At 41.6% G+C, this 17995-nt stretch overlaps 1 protein-coding gene across 5 annotated transcripts in view; it reads right to left on the minus strand.

Annotated features, from left to right (window-relative positions):
- Nucleotides 1–17995, minus strand: part of DOCK3 (dedicator of cytokinesis 3) — a 675444-nt gene that overhangs the window by 91330 nt on the left and 566119 nt on the right. For 4 of the 5 annotated variants that reach the window (XM_073010127.1, XM_073010126.1, XM_073010129.1 and 1 more), the window contains exons 25-27: nucleotides 16223–16350; nucleotides 13674–13820; nucleotides 11235–11333 (exon numbers count right to left, since the gene is read on the minus strand). In XM_073010127.1, the coding sequence (XP_072866228.1) occupies nucleotides 11235–11333; nucleotides 13674–13820; nucleotides 16223–16350 (374 nt within the window). The remainder of the gene's footprint in view (nucleotides 1–11234; nucleotides 11334–13673; nucleotides 13821–16222; nucleotides 16351–17995) is intronic. The other variant, XM_073010128.1, reaches the window with a different exon arrangement.

Here is a 17995-nt window from a genome sequence, read left to right on the forward strand (position 1 = left end):
TGTCTTTAAATGTCTGGCAGAATTCAACTGTGAAGCCATTTAGTCCTGGGCTTTTCTTTGATGGGAGACTCTTAATTACTGATTCAAGCTCTTTACTAGCTATTAGTCTGTTCAGATTTCCAATCTCTTCATGATTAAGTCTTAGTAGATATATGTTTCTAGGAATTTATCATTTTCTCCTAGGTTGTCCAATCTGTTGGGATATAATTATTTGCAGCAGTCTCTTATGATCCTTTATATTTCTGTGTTGTCAATTGTAATGTCTTCTCTCTTCTTCTACTCTAGCTAAAAGTGTCGATTTTGTTTTTTCAGAAAATAAACTTAAGTTTAGTTGATTTTTCTTTTTTTCTTAGTCTCCATTTCATTTACTTCTACTCTGATCTTTCTTATTTCTTTTCTTCTGTTAACTTTGGGGTTAGTTTTTTCTTATTTTACTAGTTCCTTGAGGTGTGACACTGGGTTGAGATCTTGCTTCTTATTTGATGTAGGGATTTATTGCTATAAACTTTCCTCCCAGAGCTGCTTTTGCTGCATTCTGTAAGATTTGGTATGTTTCCATTTTTATCTCTAGATATTATTTTTGTTATTTTTATTTATTTTTTGAGATGGAGTTTCACTCTTGTCGCCCAGGCTGGAGTGCAGTGGCACGATCTTGGCTCACTGCAACCTCTGCCTCCCGGGTTCAAGCAATTCTCTGCCTCAGCCTCCCAAGTACCTGGGATTACAGGTGCCCGCCGCCATGCCTGGCTAATTCTTGTATTTTTAGTAGAGACAGGGTTTCACATCTTGGCCAGCCTGGTCTTGAACTCCTGACCTTGTGATCCACCTGCCTTGGCCTCCCACAGTGCTGGGATTACAGGCATGAGCCACTGCACCCAGCCCATTGTCTCTTTTTATAATTTTTGACCTAAAGTCAACTTTCTCTGAAATAGTATAGCTACCCCTGCTCTTTTTGTTTCCATTTGCATGAAATGTCTTTTTTCATCCCTTCACTTTCAGTGTATGAATGTCCTTTAAGGTGAAGTGAGGCTATTGTAGGCAGCATATAGTTGGGTCTTTAAAAAAAAATCCATTCAGGAACTCTACATCTTTTGATTGGAGAATTTAATTGATTTACATTCAAAGTAATTACCGATAGGCAAGGACTTATTTACTAGTGCTGTTTTAATTGTTTTCTGGTTGTTTGTAGATCCTTTGTTCTTTTCTTCCTGTATTGCTTTCTTCCTTTGTGCCTGGATGGCTGTCTAGTGGTATGTTTTGATGCTTTTATCTTCTGCATATTCATTACAGGCTTTTGCTTAGTGGTTACTCAGTAGCTTACGTAAAACATCTTATACTTACAACTTGCTACTTTAGGCTGATAACAACTTTGATTGTATAAAGAAACTCTATACTTTAATTCCCCTCCTCCTACCCTCCACCTTCAAATAGGCCCTAGTGTCTGTTGTTCCCTTCTTTGTGTCCATGTATAGCTCCCACTTATAAGTGAGAACATGCAGCATTTGGTTTTCTGTTCCTGCATTAGTTTTCTTAGGATAATGGCCTCTAGCTCCATCCGTGTTGCTGCAAAAGACATAATCTCATTCTTTTTTATGGATGTGTAGAATTCCATGGTATATACGTTCTTTTTTAAAATAACCTAGAGTTGTTTCTCTATTTTGTCACTCCTGTCCTAAGTCATTTGTACTCAAGTCTCTCATCTGTCTTCCCCCAGGCTATTCCCTTTCCTCTCTTTTACACACACATGTGCACGCATGCGTGTGCACACACACACACCCCCTCCTGGGCTAGGCTGTTTCAGCTTAGGAAATAAAAAATAAAATCTGTTGGCTTATGAGTAGCCTTTACCTGCAGTCAGAGAGGCACACTGCTATCAAGGAAGTCAGTGTTTTATGCTCTCAGTTTCTTTCTTCAGGACCATTTCCTCTGGTCCTTTTCTTTCAAACTCATTTTCAGGAAAACTAGGCCATTAGTCATTTACTCCCTCATTCTAAGTGAGTTTTTGTCACTTGTTACTTTGAGTAAAAGGTATTTAAAAGTCTTTATGTTAATTTTTTTCTTTTATTTTAGGTTCAGGGGTACATGTATAGGTTTGTTATACAGATAAATTGAGCATCATGGAGGTTTGGTGTCCAGATTATTATATTGCCCCAACAATAAGCATAGTACCTGATAGGTAGTTTTTTGATCCTCACCCTCCTCCCACCTTCCACTCTTAGGCCCTGATGTCTGTTGTTCTCTTAGTTTTTTTTTTCCTTTTTGAGACGGAGTCTCACTCTGTCACCTAGGCTGGAGCGCAGTGCTACGATCTTGGCTCACTGCAACCTCTGCCTCCTAGGTTCAAGTGATTCTCCTGCCTTAGCCTCCTGAGTAGCTGGGATTACAGGCATGTGCCACCATGCCTGGCTCATTTTTGTATTTTTAGTAGAGACGGGGTTTCACCATGTTGACCAGGCTCATCTCGAACTCCTGACCACAAATGATCCACCTGCATCAGCCTCCCAAAGTGCTGGGATTACAGGCATGAGCCACTGAGCCTGCCTGTTGTTCTCTTCTTATGTCCAGGAGTACTCAATGTTTAGCTTCCACTTACAAGTGAGAACATGTGGTATCTGGTTTTCAGTGTTAGTTCACTTAGGACAATGACCTCTAGCTCCATCCATGTTGTTGCAAAGGACATGATCTTGTTCTTTTAAAATGGCTGTGCAGTATTCCAACATGTATATGTACCACACTTTCTTTATCTAGTCTACCACTGATGGGCATTTAGGCTGATTCCATGTCTTTGCTATTGTGAATAGTCCTGTGATGAACACATACATGTGCATGTGTCTTTATGGTAGAATTATTTCTTTCCTTTGGGTGTATACCAGTAATGGGATTGCTGGGTTGAACGACAGTTCTTTTTTAAGTTGAGAAATCACAAAACCGCTTTTCATAATGGCTGAACTAATTTACGTTCCCACCAGCAGTGTATAAGTGTTCCCTCTTCTCTGCAACCTCACCAGCATTTGTTATTTTTTGACTTTTAATTTTTTAATTTTAATTTTTACTATTTTGAGACAGGGTCTTGTCCTGTCACCCAGCTTGGCAAACTGTGGTATAATCAGTTTGCTGCAGCCTTGATCTCCTGGACCCAAGCAATCTTCTTAACTCAGCCTCCCAAACAGCTTGGACCACAGGCACATGTCACCGTGTCTAGGTAATTTTTATTTTTATTTTTGTCAAGATGGGGTCTTGCTATGTTGCCCAGGCTGGTCTTGAACTCCTGGGCTCAAGTGATCTTGCTGCCTCAGCCTCCCAATCTTTTTTTTTTGACTTTTTAATAACAGCTATTCTGAGTGGTCTCAGATAGTATCTTGCTGTGGTTTTCATTTGTATTTCTCCAGTGATTAGTGATGCTGAACATTTTTTCATGTGCTTGTTTGCTATATGTCCTCTTCTGAAAAGTGTCTGTTCATGTCTTTTGCCCACTTTTTAACAGGGTTGTTTTTTTGCTTGTGAATTTAAGTTCCTTACAGATTCTGGCTATCAGAGCTTTGTCAGATGCATAGTTTGCAAATATCTTCTCCCATTCTGTGGCTTGCCTGTTTATTCTGTGGAGTTTTTTTCTGTGCAGAAGCTCTTTAATTAGATCACATTCATCAATTTTTGCTTTTGTTGCAAATTGCTTTTGGTGTCTTTGTCATGAAATCTTTGTCAGGGCCTATGTCCAGGTAGTTCTTTTTAAAGTTATTTGAAAATCTTCCAGAGTTTTTATAGTTTTAGGTTTTACATTTAAGTCTTTAATACATTTTGAGTTAATTTTCGTATATGGTGTAAGGAAGGGGTCCAGTTTCAATCTGCATACGGCCAGCCAGTTATCCCAGCACTATTTATTGAATTAGGGAGTCTTTTACCCATTGCTTGTTTTTGTCAACTTTGTTGTAAATGAAATTGTTGTAGGTATGCAGCTTTATTTCTGGGCTCTGTATTCTGTTCCTTTGGTCTATGTGTCTGTTTTTTTGTATCTGTACCATGCTGTTTTTGATACTGTAGCCTTGTAGTATATAGTTTGAAGTCAGGTAATGTCACACCTCCAGCTTTGTTCTTTTTGCTTAGGACTGCTTTGGCTATTCAGGCTTTTTAAAAAATTCCATATCAATTAATTTTTTTTTTTTTTAATTCTGTGAGAAATGTCATTGGTAGTTTAATAGGAATAGCAATGAATCTGTAAATTGCTTTGAGCTGTAAGGTCATTTTAACAATATCAATTCTTCATTTCCTATCCATGAACAGGGAATGTTTTTCCATTTGTTTGTGTCATCTCTGATTTATTTTAGCAGCTTTGTAACTCTCCTTGTAGAGATCTTTTACCTCTCTGGTTAGTTTTATTCCTAGATACTTTATTCTTTTTGTGGCTATTGTGAACGGAATTATGTTCTTGATTTGGCTCAGCTTGAATGTTGGCGTATAAAAATGCTACTAATTTTTTTCATCGAGTTTTGTATCCTGAAACTTTGCTGAAGTTGTTTATCAGATCTAGGAATTTTGAGGCAGAGGCCATGGGGTTTCCTAGGTATAGAATTATAACATCTGCAAACAAAGATAGTTTCACTTCCTCTTTTCCTATTTGGATGCGTTTTCTTTCTCGTGCCTGATTGCTCTGGCTAGGACTTCCAAACTAAACTCTTCTTTTATTTGAGATGGAGTTGTGCACTGTTGCCTGGGCTGGAGTGCAGTGGCATGATCTCGGCTCACTGCAACCTCTGCCTCCTGGGTTCAAGTGATTCTCCTGCATCAGCCTCCCAAGTAGCTGGGATTACAGGTGCCCGCCACCACACCCAGCTAATTTTTTGCATTTTCAGTAGAGACAGGGTTTCGCTATGTTGGCCAGCCTGGTCTCAAATTCCTGACCTCGTGATCTGCCTGCCTTGGCCTCCCAAAGTGCTGGGATTACAGGTGTGAGGCACCGTGCCTAGACTTACCTCTTTTTAAAATTTCTTTTTGTTTCTCAGATTATATAATTTTCAGTGACCTATTTTTGATTTCACTAATCCTTTCTTCTGCTTGATCCAGTCTGCTGCTGAATCCTTTTATTGAAATTTTCAGTTTAGAGTATTCTTCAGTTCTATGATTTGTTTGGTACTTATGTATACTTTCTATTTCTTTGTTGAATTTCTCAGTTTATTCTTTCATTGCTCTCCTGACCTCAGTAAACATCTTTATGAACATTATTTTGAATTCCCTGTTGGATGATCACGTATCTACACTTCACTTGGGCTGGTTTCTGGAGATTTATCTTATTCTTTTGTTTGAAATATACTCCTGTTTATTTTCCTCGATGCTCTGTGGTTCATTTCTGCATATGAGATAAGACAACTATTTCTCCCAATCTTGTCAGATTGGACTTGTGTAGAAGGATCTCACCAATCCATCCATCCAGAGATTCTAAGGTGCCTCTCAAATCTTTGTGTTTCTCCAGACTGCTGTCTCTGTTTTGGGTGGCTTCCTGGAGCTTAGGATGTGCCATGTCCTCTCCATACTCTGAAACTGATAACTTAGGAGCCAGACTCTTGTTATGTAGCTGCAAAGGTTAAAGTATTGGATGCATGCTCCAGTTTATTGTATCTTCATGGTAAAGTTGAACATGGGCATTTATCTCCCACTGTCACTGCAGTAAGCTGGGGAAGAGGATTTGTTGCAAACACTGTATGTCTATGTCCTGGCTTTCCGTGATCTAGGGCCACTCAGGAATGCAAAGCCCCATTCTCCCAGGGTTAGGTTATTAAGGAGATAGTCTCTTGGGGGGGGAGCTATAGAAGTTGTGGTACTTAATGTGTGGCCAAACGCCTTCCAGGAAGAATGGGTACACTTGGACTTATCACTGTGGTGAGCCAAAGGAAAGGCTCATGAAGTGCTGAGCCTTGGCTCAGGCTGCTAAATGGCTATTGTTTGTTTTCTCCATTAGCTCCCTGAAACAAGTTCAATGTAAGCCAAGCTACAAAGCAGCCACTGGAATTATGTGCCATGAGACCTTTCTAAAGAGAAAAATTGGAGCTGCACGTTCCTGCTCCTTTTCTTCACTGCTTCAAAGGGGTGTTAGCTCCTGTAAGTGTTTGTGTGCGCACTTAAAACCATCTTTGTTCTGTGATCTGGGGAGATTCATAAATGCCTAACTCTTTCCGCTCCTAGAACTAAGAGGTTTAACATAGAGTCCTTTGGGAGGTAACTGTAAAAGTTGTGGTACTTGATGCATGGCATAAACCCCTTCCAGGGAGAAATAAGAGGTGAGTTTTTAAAGCCATTTTTCTGTACTGATCCTGGGAGATGAAGACCCTGGAAGTAGTTATGCGCTCATATAGAACTGCAACTTTTTTTTCCTGAGGTCTAGACAGCCTCATATATATGCAGCTTCCTTTGTTCCTAATGCTAGGAGGTTTAGGATGCAGTCCTTCGGGTAGAAGCTGTAAAAGTTGGAGCACTCATATGTGGACAATTCTTTCCAGTAGGGATTAACAGGCCTGGAATTATTCCTGGGATGAGCTGGGGGAGAAGGCCTGTGAAGTACCAATCTGCTTCTCAGGCTGCTGGTGGGCCAATACTTGCCTGTCCCTTTAATTCGTGAATGTAAGTGAGTTAGAAGCCAGACCACCAAGTAGTCATACACCCCTTACAGGGAGAAACACGGGAGCTGTGTTTTTAAGCCCCTTCTCTGCACTGTTTCAGGAGGATAAAGCTCCAGAAGTGCCTGCATGCCCATATGAAACCATGACCTTTTTCATGTAGTCTAGAGACATACAGAAGCCAGTCCTCTTTGCTCTCAGAACAGGGAGGTTTAGGATGCATTCCCTTGGGTAGAAGCTATAAAAGTTGGGATGCTCCATGTGTGGACAAACTCCTTCCAGGAGAGGAGTTTGTTTGAAATTATCACCAGGGTGAGCTGGGGGAGGAGGCTCAGGAAGTGCCAATCTGCTGCTCAGGCTAGCAGCAAGCTACTACTTGTCTGCTCCTTTAACTCCCCAGTCTAAGTCAGTAAGAAGCCAGACTGCCACATGTGCACTGAAAGAATTTGTCTGTTCCTGACAGACACATGGAGCTGCATTTTTGGAGGCCTTTCTCTGAGTGCTTCTAGAGGATGAAGCCCTGGAAGTGCTTGTGTGCCCATATAAAATTGCTGCTTTTTCCTCGTGATCTAGAGATGCTTACATGTGTCAAATTTCCTCCCCTCCCAGAGTTGGTGAATTAGGAGCCAAACCATGGCAAATCTTAGAATTAGGGTGATATATGTGAAGTCCAAACCCTCCTCTCCACAAAGAGCAGGTAAATGTTAAGGATTCCGTTCCTGATTTTATGGTGCAGTGCCAGGGGTGGGGTCTGTGCCTGAGTGTGCCTCTCAGCTTTTCCTACCCATTCAATGTGGATGTTTCCTCAGTTGCCTGGTGGGTAAGAGTCTTTCAATTGGTCTCCTTCTCTCAGAGGGAAGTGATCCATGAATAGATGTTTATATGGTGTCTGTGGGTGGAGGGGAAGTCAGGAGCTTCCTATTTTTCTGTGTGGCTCACGCCATTCCTTGACGATTTTCACATGTTAAGCCAATGTTGCATTTCTGGGATAAATCCTACTTGATCATGGTATATAATCCTTTTACTTTACTATGTTGGTGGATTCAGTTTGCTAGTATTTTAGTGGAGATTTTTGTGTTTATATTCATAAGGGGTATTGGTCCGTAGTTTGCTTTTCTTGTGATGTCTTTGTCCAGTTTTCTTATCACAGTATTTATTAATGACCTCATAAAATGAGTAGGTAAATGTTCTCTCCTTCTATTTTTTGGGATAGTTTGCAAAGGACTGATATTAATTCTTATTTAAAAATTTGGTAGAATTCACCAATTAAGGCATCTGGTCCTGGGCTTTTCTTTGTGGAAGTTTTTTGGTTTTTTTTTTTTTTTTTTTTTTTGAGACAAGAGTTTAGCTCTTGTTGCCCAGGCTGGAGTGCAATGGCACGATCTTGGCTCACTGCAACCTCTGCCTCCCAGGTTCAGGTGGTTCTCCCACCTCAGCCTCCCGAGTAGCTGGGATTACAGGTGTGCACCACCACACCCGTCTAACTTTGTACTTTTAGTAGAGACAGGGTTTTTCTATGTTGGTCAGGTCAGGCTGGTCTCAAACTTCCACCCTCAGGTGATCTGCCTCCGCCCACCTCGGCCTCCCAAAGTGTTGGGATTACAGGCGAGAGCCACTGTGCCTGGCTGGAAGTCTTAAATTATTAACTTGATATCACTATTTGTGATGAGTCTTTTTAAGATGGATATAATCAGAAGCATTAAATTGTACACTTGTGAAAAGTATGAATTTTATGGTATAATTGTATCTCAATAATACTGTCATAAAAAAAGAAAACACATACAAAGCTCCATATTCAGTGTGGTGGACAGAACATGTTCCCTTACCGTGGCTTCTCCTCAAAACCTCTAAAATAATAGCCAAGAAAGAGAAATGCACAGACCCACACAAAGAAAACAAGAGGGGAGAAGATGGTAAGCAAATGAGGTCAACAAATACTGAAAACTTGAAAAAGAAGAAACTGGTAACTGACTTAACAGACCTGGGAATACCAAGAGCCAAGGGCCTTTGGGGATGAGAACAATAAGAAGCAAGGCACACAAACTGAAGCGCCACTAGGCACCTCCCGTAATCTAAGGTATGAGGGCTAAGAATAGGAAGATTAAAGTCTAACATCCCCTCTGCTATCTCATGTCACTAGCTAATAAGTTTTTCTCTGCCCTGCCAGAGTACTGAGGGCTGTTTTCTGGAGGAGTTGATCACTGAGGGTCTGTCTTCAAGGACACATTAACAGCTGAGGACTGAGGTGCCAAAATGAAAATAGGCATTTAAAGAAACTTTACCTGCTGAACTGGAAGACTCACAGCCCCTTTTTGCTATGTGGTTCCTAAAATATTGGTAGGTTACTCCATTTCCAGAATGCAGAAAATGAAATACACAGAGGTTTCTCTTCAAAGGAACTTTCCTCCCAGTCTAATTAAGAATAGATAGTAACCTCTCTTAGAAGCAAAATTTACTCAAAGACCAGTGCTAATATTCTCAAATTCTGCTAGCTGTAATAAAGAAATCAATATACTCTGTTCTCAGCTTCCACATTTTAGCCTAGATATTTGCCCTGGCACGCCTGAACCAATCCAAGCAAGCATTAGGTCATAGCCTATTCCTCTCTCTTATTTGGAAGTGTTTTTGCCTCTCTCAGCATTCCACAAGTTACTTCCTCTCTTCCTTTGTTCTCCTCTACCTTTACCTCTTTTGGGAAGTTCTAAGTTGCTAGCCAATCGGGTCGAGTATAGAATGTGAGATCCCGTTCCAGCCAATGGAAACCAGACACAGCAGTAGGGTGGATGGGTCAGGTTACAGATGACCCTGTCTCCTTTGTTTGTTTGTGCTCTTGTGGCTGGACTGCTGGCGAGGGCACCCTTTCTGCAGAAAGTAAACTAGCCTTGCTGAGGAATCCTTTGTCTCAGTGTTGATCTTTTGCGACACTGAACTCCTGTGCCCAACACAGGAGAAGTGGAAGACTCCCCTCTAGGGAATGAACAAGTCCAAGTCCTGCAGATACAGGAATTAGGGAATGCTCTGACCAAAAGGGCAGATCCTCTTTGGCCATCTATAGGGAAGTCTGCTAGAGAAAGCCCTGCCTATACATAGAGTTTGTAATCAGCACTAAAGGACTTCACTTTTAGATACACACTATCATCCAGTAGTCTCTACAGGAAAGTCTGTAGGAGGAGAGTCTCCAACACAAAAGATAGAGACTGAAATAAATAAAAGCAGTAGGGGAGAAAATCTCTAGGAAAGAAAAGTGACCTGACATCTGATACGTTTGACCATAAGGCAAGCTAGAAGAGATACATTAGAAAGATGATAGGAAGAGTGGGAAATCCTCACCAGATTTGAAGACCAAAACAAAACATAAGCAAATAAAAAAAAAGAGGCAATTAATTTTTATAAAAACAATAAGTTTGACAACAAGCTTGTCTAACCCATGGCCCATGGGCCACGTGCAGCCCAGGATGGCTTTGAAAGAGGCCCAAAACAGATTTGTAAATTTTCTTAAAATATTTTATATATATATGTGTGTGTGTATGTGTGTATACATATATATGTGTGTGTATATATATATATTTGTTTTTAGCTCATCAGCTATTGTTAGTGTTAGTGTATTTAATGTGTGGCCCAAGACAATTCTTCTTCCAGTGTGGCCTAGGGAAGCCAAAAGACTGGACATCACTGTTCTACAAGAAAAGAAACATAATCCCAGGACAGTCTTGGCTCACCACAGTACTTATTTAGCTGTAATAAAGAAAAGATAACCAATATAACCAATGCAAACAAAAATATATGAAAGCTACATTGGGAGAATGGGAGAAAGGATGTATGTGGGAGAGGAATGATTCTGGAGAATCATCTTCATTTTCCATAGAAAGGGAAAAATAGATAATAACTAACAGCTAAAAATAGTAGTAGAAGCTTCCCGAAGAATAGCAAATGAATTGAAAGTGGCTGCCTTTGTGGAGCAGGGACTGGACATGAGTCAGGCTGAGCCAGGAAACCACTAAATTTTAAAAAAAAATTATTCCTGGGCTCAATCGATCCTCTCACTTTAGCCTCAAGAGTAGCTAGGACTACTAGCTAAAAAAAACAGGTGTTTTATATTATGAACTTTATAGTACACTTTGGCTTTTTAAATTATGTATAGCAATCTGTGACAAAAATAAGCCCTTCAGTGTTCCAGACCCAGAGTCTGGCAGCAAATGAGCAGTGCACACCTTGCTCTCTAAAGGTATCTTCCACAAATATATTTAAATGAAAAAAAGTTGTCATCATTATTATTATTAAAGGCATTAAAACAGTAAATCCTAATTTGTAGGTACAAAATATAAGGGTAACTGCCAAGTTACTAAGAAAGGAAGGAGTCCTGGTTTTCCGACAACCAGTGTGGGACTCTAATAGAGGCATATGATCACAGGGCTGCCAATAGTTAAGGAAAACTTGGCAGTGTTACCAGGGTCCAGCTGTGTGGGGACACTGCTGGCTTTCAGCTTCTGGAGGCCAACACTCAGCTGTAAAGTAGGGCTGGTAAATCCTACACTCGTGGCAATGCTAGTCACTTGCACTCATCCCCCTGACAGGGAAAAAGCCCCTGGGGAGTGTTGGCTCCCACATGAAAGGTGTTCTACTGCCTACCTTGAGTTCATCTTTGCTCTGGAAGTTGTCCAGGAGGTGCTGGAAATGGGTGTCACACATCTGGCGGAGCAGTGAGAGAAGGCAGGACACATATTCGCCCTAGGGACCAACCCAAAAAAAACACTTAGCATGGCCAATTGCAAGGGCTGTGTTCCCCCCATCCATAGAGGGCAAGGAGAGAAGGGAGGGTCTGAGATGGCCCCAATGATCATGGAAGAAAGATGACAAATCTGGCCCTCTAAAGTTTCTTTTCTGCTAAGGAAGCCTGGAGGGATTGCAGGGGAATAAGGTCTCTGCAGTATGGGGCTACGGAGTGAAAAATCTTACACAATAATAAAGTAGTATTGCAAAGTGAGACAAATATTCTCCCCTTTTTTCCTAGGAAAGTTTTGGCTAAATAGTCCTTTGCTGCCAAGGCACTGTACTTAAGTCTATAGAGGATACTTGGAACAGGGGAGAGCTTAACCTTCTCTGGATAGAATTTGGATTCTGCCTATCCTGCTGGGCTAGAGCAGCCCTTGTACAAGGACTTCTTTGGAATCTCCTAGAATTTGCACAGGGTTACTAGACTGGGCAAACAAAACATAGCAGATCAATATGCCTGTCTGAATGGCAGATGAGTTAAAATTGACCTTTTTGAGGGGACAAGCTATGGGCTTTAAGACAAGTAGAAATTAAAGGATAAATATCAATGTTCAAAATGTCTTCAAGTTCCAACTGGGATACATGGAATAAAATCCTGCTTTAAGGACTTCAAAAACCATCTTATTGCAACTTTTGGCATGGAGCAGACAAGCATGGCCTCCTCTTAGTTACCTCTTTAAAAGGGAGGGAGAACATTTACTTCACTTGGGCAATTTTCAAATATTTATGAACTCGTGAGAAAGTGACAACAGTTTTTAGTCTCTCAAACCCTTTCTAGGTCTCTGAAATTATTATTCTTGTTTCTTGAGACGGAGTTTTGCTCTTGTCGCCCAGTTCAGAGTGCAATGGCACGATCTTGGTTCACTGCTACCTCCACCTCCTAGGTATAAGCGATTCTCCTGCCTCAGCCTCCCAAGTAGCTGGGATTACAGGCACCCACCACCACGCCTGGCTAATTTTTTTTGTATTTTTAGTAGAGACTGGGTTTTGCCATGCTGGCCAGGCTAGTCTTGAACTCCTGACCTCAGATCATCCGTCCGCCTTGGCCTCCCAAAGTGTTGGGATTACAGGCATAAGCCACCGCGCCTGGCCTGAAATTATTAAAAATACATGTGTGCAAAATATATATGTTCATGAACCTCATTTTTATCTCAAAAATGGGCATAAAAAGCTATAGGTAATTTGTCATGAGGGTCACATGGGTTAATGTATATAAAGCATTTAAGAATAAAGTACATTATGTAAAAAGCTACTAAATAAATTACAATTATCATCATCCTCATTATAATCTACATAAAATGAATCACTTCCTCAGTACTGCTAAATGAGCTAATATTGGACAAGTGCATAAAGCAGATTCTGGCCCACAGCAAGCACTGTGTAAGTGTTGGTCAGAAGGCTGGGTTACCAGGAAATGCCAGGGTACATATACATATATGTTTTTTACTTACAGTGAGAGTGCCTTCAACAGAGGCTCCTAAAGGAGCAGACACTCTTTCCAAGCCCAGTGCTTCAGAACACGTACCTGCTCCCTGAGTGCTCCCTGCTCCCCCTAGCACGCTGTAGCTTGGCTTGCTCCAGAGGGTTTTCTTCAGAGAGATCACTGTAATCTCCCATCTGCCAATGGAAAGATTCCACGAAAACTGTTTATCATGTCCCCACCTCAGGGCTGAGAAGTCTATTCTGGAGTTGGGGTACATGAGGGGCCCAAGGCATTGTCTCTCTGCCCCTCCTGAGAAGCCTTCCCAGTTTGTTTCTCTTCTAATTAGATTACAGAAAAATCATTATTCAGTAATGCCAGTGAAATTTACCTCATCACATTTTTCCAAATCCTAAAAATGTAGATACAAACATAATGGACAAAAGCAACTAATTTGTAGATAGAAGCCAATTCTGAGAAAATTATTCTGTCCTGTACATCATTTAGGAGAACCTATATGAGGGGGTTCCTAGAAGTAGTAGTCTGTTTTTCAACTTCAACCTCTTACTACATCTTACATACATCCCTGCTTCATTCCACAATATAGAAAATGACTTGGCTCAAAGTAAGCAGGAAAACAGGATAACAAACATTCCCCGGATCTGCCCTAAAGAAGAGTCCTGGGAATATGAACCTAGAGCTTTCAGAGTGGAGAGGAGAGTCAGATTCAAGAAGGGAAGAGGGCAGCATGCTGACAACCATGCAGGAGGGGAGGCTGAGATGAAGGTGATGGGATGGTAAGATGGAGGGGGAGTGCTGTGGAGAAGCCCCAGGTTAGAAAAGAAGGCAAGAAAACCTGGATGTTAGTTACTAACAGTGATCTCGGCTGTGCACTGCGGGCACCGCTGCCCTCTTACCGCCTCCTGAGCGTGCGATTTGCTCATGATGGTGAGCAGAGTCTGCAAGAGCACGTCCAGGAGGCTCTCCACCATCATCTCTACTTCCTCCATGACATCTGCCTCCTGGAGCGAGCAGCAAGAGAGCACACCGTTAGCACCAAGCCAGGCTGAAGTACAGCTGGCAGCACTTACTATGTCAGGTACATCAGCAGTAGTCTTCTGGATTCCCAACACCAAGCTCTCAGTCTCACCAACATGCAGTGTCAAGGAACCCAGGACAATGGCTTTGACAGGAGGTGAGGCACAACTGCCACTGCTGCCCAGGCATGGTGGCTGGGGTCTTACCCTAACTCAACACCACCTGCAACTTTGAATCTCAAGCAGATACATTAATTTTGATATACAGGGCAGAAACAAAGATCCTGAATTAAATGTTTTCTTTGATTTCCCTAGAATAGTCAGGAGAAGGCACAACTCTGCTGACACTTTTGGAAATGATAAAGTTTGAGAAATGGTGACGAATTCACACTACAGGGTGTGGCAGCAGCGCCTTCACTAGTGCATAGCACTAATGCACAGAAGTAGCTCATCTTTCTGAGCACCCTGTTTTCTCCTCAGGGTTTTCCCCTTGGGTGCCCTCAATTTTTGCCAGCCTGGACTGCTGCCTAGATATGCCTGGGTCCACTTCTAGCTCCTCAGCTCTCTCGTTCGTGTTACAGGGTCCATTTGAAGGACTCCAGCCTCAGGGCATCTTTCTCTGGCCACCTCACAAAAACAATGAAGCATGTCTCCTCACTGAGGGCCACTTCCTAATTTAGGAAGAATCTGTTTTCCTATTATAGACCTCTCACATTCATCTCAAATTCTGTAGCATGATTTTAATTATCTCACAAAGAGATTCCTGTTGCCCCTTGTCTAAGATGTTTATACTATCACTGGTCCTAGTGTCTATCCTTCACCCATCCATCAATCTATCATTCACTAAACATTTACCATGTGCCAGTCACTGTTTGTGAACCTGAATATATAGAGGTGAACAAGAGAGATAATATCTCTGCTCTCATTGAGCTTCAATTTCATTGTTCCTCTACCCATCCATCCATTTTAACTATACTCTGCCCCATTCCACATGAAGAATTTGAGTAGCTCTTGGGACCAAAGTCATTTTTCCTCTGTCGAACTGATCATAACACTTACCAGTGATGTATCTTTGGGTAGTCATAAGCAACTCATTACACTGACTCTAGCCCCACAAACACAACCAAACCATCGCCTCCAGGTTTTTACTGGTTCCCACTCCTGTTCCATTCCTCCTCTTTTTTTGCTTCAATTTCTTTCCTTCCTTTAGCAATAAGCTGTCCACCCCCTCAATACAACCTTGGGCTACGAGTAGATCTTATGTGCTTGGTGTGGCTTCTCTGAGGCCTGGTGGGAAGAAGAGCTGCCAAGTCTTACCTGGAGCCGAGAGCAAATAATAGGGCCATTATCACCATCGTAGTCACTCTCTGCCAAGCTAGACCCCTGTCACCAGATGGTACTTTGAGTTTGAACATCAGAGTATCCTATTGAGTCCCTGTCCCCTGCTCAAACAAAATACACTTTTTTTTTTTAGGTGCCTCTCCCACTACATGTAGCTAGCCTATCCTTGCATATTCTTATCACCTGGTAACTGCCGTTCATTTTAAATGCATGTGAAATTCTATTCTCTAGCAACTTAATAAAATGGTATAATTTAAAAATCCATTTTTGTTTTACATTTCTTTCCTTATGCTTTCCTATCGTTTCTGAATTTTCTATAAGTAATATGCCTTTCTTCTGTTATCAAAAGTACAAGAAATAAGTATCATTAAAATAAATTCCTACTCTCACCTGTGCCTGATTCATATCTTTTCTTCTCTCTTTCCCTACCTCAGCTCATCCCCGCCTACCACCGATTTCTTTCAAAAAGAAAAAATAAAGAGGAAAGAAAATGGGTAAAAGCAGTTATCAGTTGAAACTCGACCCTTAAAGCACAATTCTACCATCCGCTGAGGCTCAGAGCTCTGGTGGGCAACATTAACCTCTTGTATGCCCTGACCTCATTTGGCACAGTATAGGAACGCCATATGGGTGGAATCAAGCTGTCAGGAAACTAACAGAAGAGCCTGAATAAGCAAGCTACCTCTCAAGTCTGGGTCTGCCTCCCTGTGCTCATGCCTGAATATTCTCAGAAAACTCCCAAGAATGCAGAATTAAAACCTATTGATGGAAACAGCATGACACAGAATTGGGCTTTGTGGTACTACAGATAACTATATTTCTGGGTAGATTTGATAGTGCAACCTTTAAAAATAGCAAGAATACGTTGTACGGAGAAACCTGTTGAGAACACACAGGCCACCATTCACTTGGGCACCTTCCTGTCACTGATGAAAGCATCTGTGACTGAAAAGTGTACAAAGCGATCTTTGTTGGTCTGCCTCTGGCTAAACTAATACAAGACTAGGGAAGAGCTGAGCAGGGTGGAGTGGGTGTGGGGCTACTACCAGAGAGCTGGTCTTGACGATGGAGAAGATGCTGCCAAGAATTCCTGAGCAAATAAGCAGCTCTTTCTGCTGCCTCAGGTGAAGGTGAATATGATGGAGAACCACAGGAAGCAGGATGCGGCGGGATTCTGGGAGAGAAAACACAAAGGTGAAGAAGCCTTTAGAGGAGAACTAGCTACTGTGGGAAGCCAGTAGCATTATAAGACCTAGCTATTCTCAAAGCAGGTGGAGTTGAGACTAGAGCAAAAGTGAAGGTAATCCCCTTACCTTACAAGGGCCTGAAAGCTCACTGCCTGGAAATTATAAGCCATCACATGACATTATTCTTCCATCTTTTCTTTGTTCTCATTTCAATACCAAGCATCCATGATATTTTGTGCAGGATGAATGTTAGGAGTCTGCTTCATTTGGAATGAAGTCTCCTTTTTTTTGGAGACAGGGTCTCATTCTGTCACCCAGGCTGGAATGCAGTGGCATGATCATGGCTCCCTGCAGCTTCAACTTTCTAGGATTGCTAGAGCAATCCTCCTACCTCAGCCTCCCACACAGATGGGACCACAGGTGTATGGATGGCACCACACTCAAATAATTTTTTAATTTTTTGTAGAGATGAGGTCTCACTATGCTGCCCAGCAAGTCTTGAACTCGTGGGCTCAAGCGATCCTCCCTCCTTGGCCTCCCCAAATGCTAAGATTACAGGTGTGAGCCACCACACCCAGTCCCAAATGAAATCTCTTTAATGAATAGACTCCAAATTAAAAGCACAGTTTACAGTGAAAATTCCATTTAAATGGTATACTTAGTATGAACTACACTGACTGAACTTGCAGGCTTGAAATGGATTATAGATTGTCCCTCTTTATGCCCTGGCTAGGTAGGTAGTCTGACACTTCCACCCCTGTGAGCATTTACCTTGCCACAGCCAACAGGCCTGCTCCCTTTCCCCTAAAGCCTTGTGAGATTGCTGCTCAGTGTGTACACAGCAATGAACACAATTGAAGCACGACCTTTGTATTGTCACAAGACTTTGATAATTAGCCAACATTTATCACCAATCCCACTGAACACTTCAAATGATTTTCTTTTTACTTTCTCCCAATGTTACCAGAATAGCACTTTCATCAGAAGGTGACTATATTTAGAATCCCAAATTCAGGAAGGCTGTCCTACTTCAAGCTCCTTTATTAACTCATTCTGAGACCTCAGGCAAGTTGACTCCTCTCATGAGTTTTATTTTCCTCATCTGTAGAATGGGGTGTAAGGGCCTCTTCTATAATACATTTACTTCACAGGGGAGGTTAGGAGACAAGTGAAATGCAAATGTGAATGTGCTTCTGGCACCCTGTATTCCTACGTGGTCAATGATGGTGTGACTCTGCAGGTCCCATCATATCTGGCCAGCATGATTTAGTCAGATTATCAGTAACACAAACAAGCCATGGCATTTTGGATTTATCGTTCATATCTGTCTTTAGTTAAGAGTTCCACATGAAATTCAGACAGAAAATCTTTTTCAGTCAAAGACAAATTACATGATATATAAGAGATTTGGGCCTGCCTTGTCAAATGCTTAGAATATGTTCAAATAGAATAGAATACTAGCTAGTCTAGATTTAAAAGGCTGCTTGAATAAAAAAAGTTGACACCACACTGTGTGGATGAAAATACCAACATACTTAGTATTTGTAACAACCAATAGCTGCTTACAGAAAAAAACAGTGGTTTGTTACTAGAACCTGCTGAAGAAGAGACCAAACTTATACTTAGAGAATA

The sequence above is a fragment of the Chlorocebus sabaeus genome, chromosome 22, assembly GCF_047675955.1.
Source record: "Chlorocebus sabaeus isolate Y175 chromosome 22, mChlSab1.0.hap1, whole genome shotgun sequence".
Taxonomy (NCBI): Eukaryota; Metazoa; Chordata; class Mammalia; order Primates; family Cercopithecidae; genus Chlorocebus; species Chlorocebus sabaeus.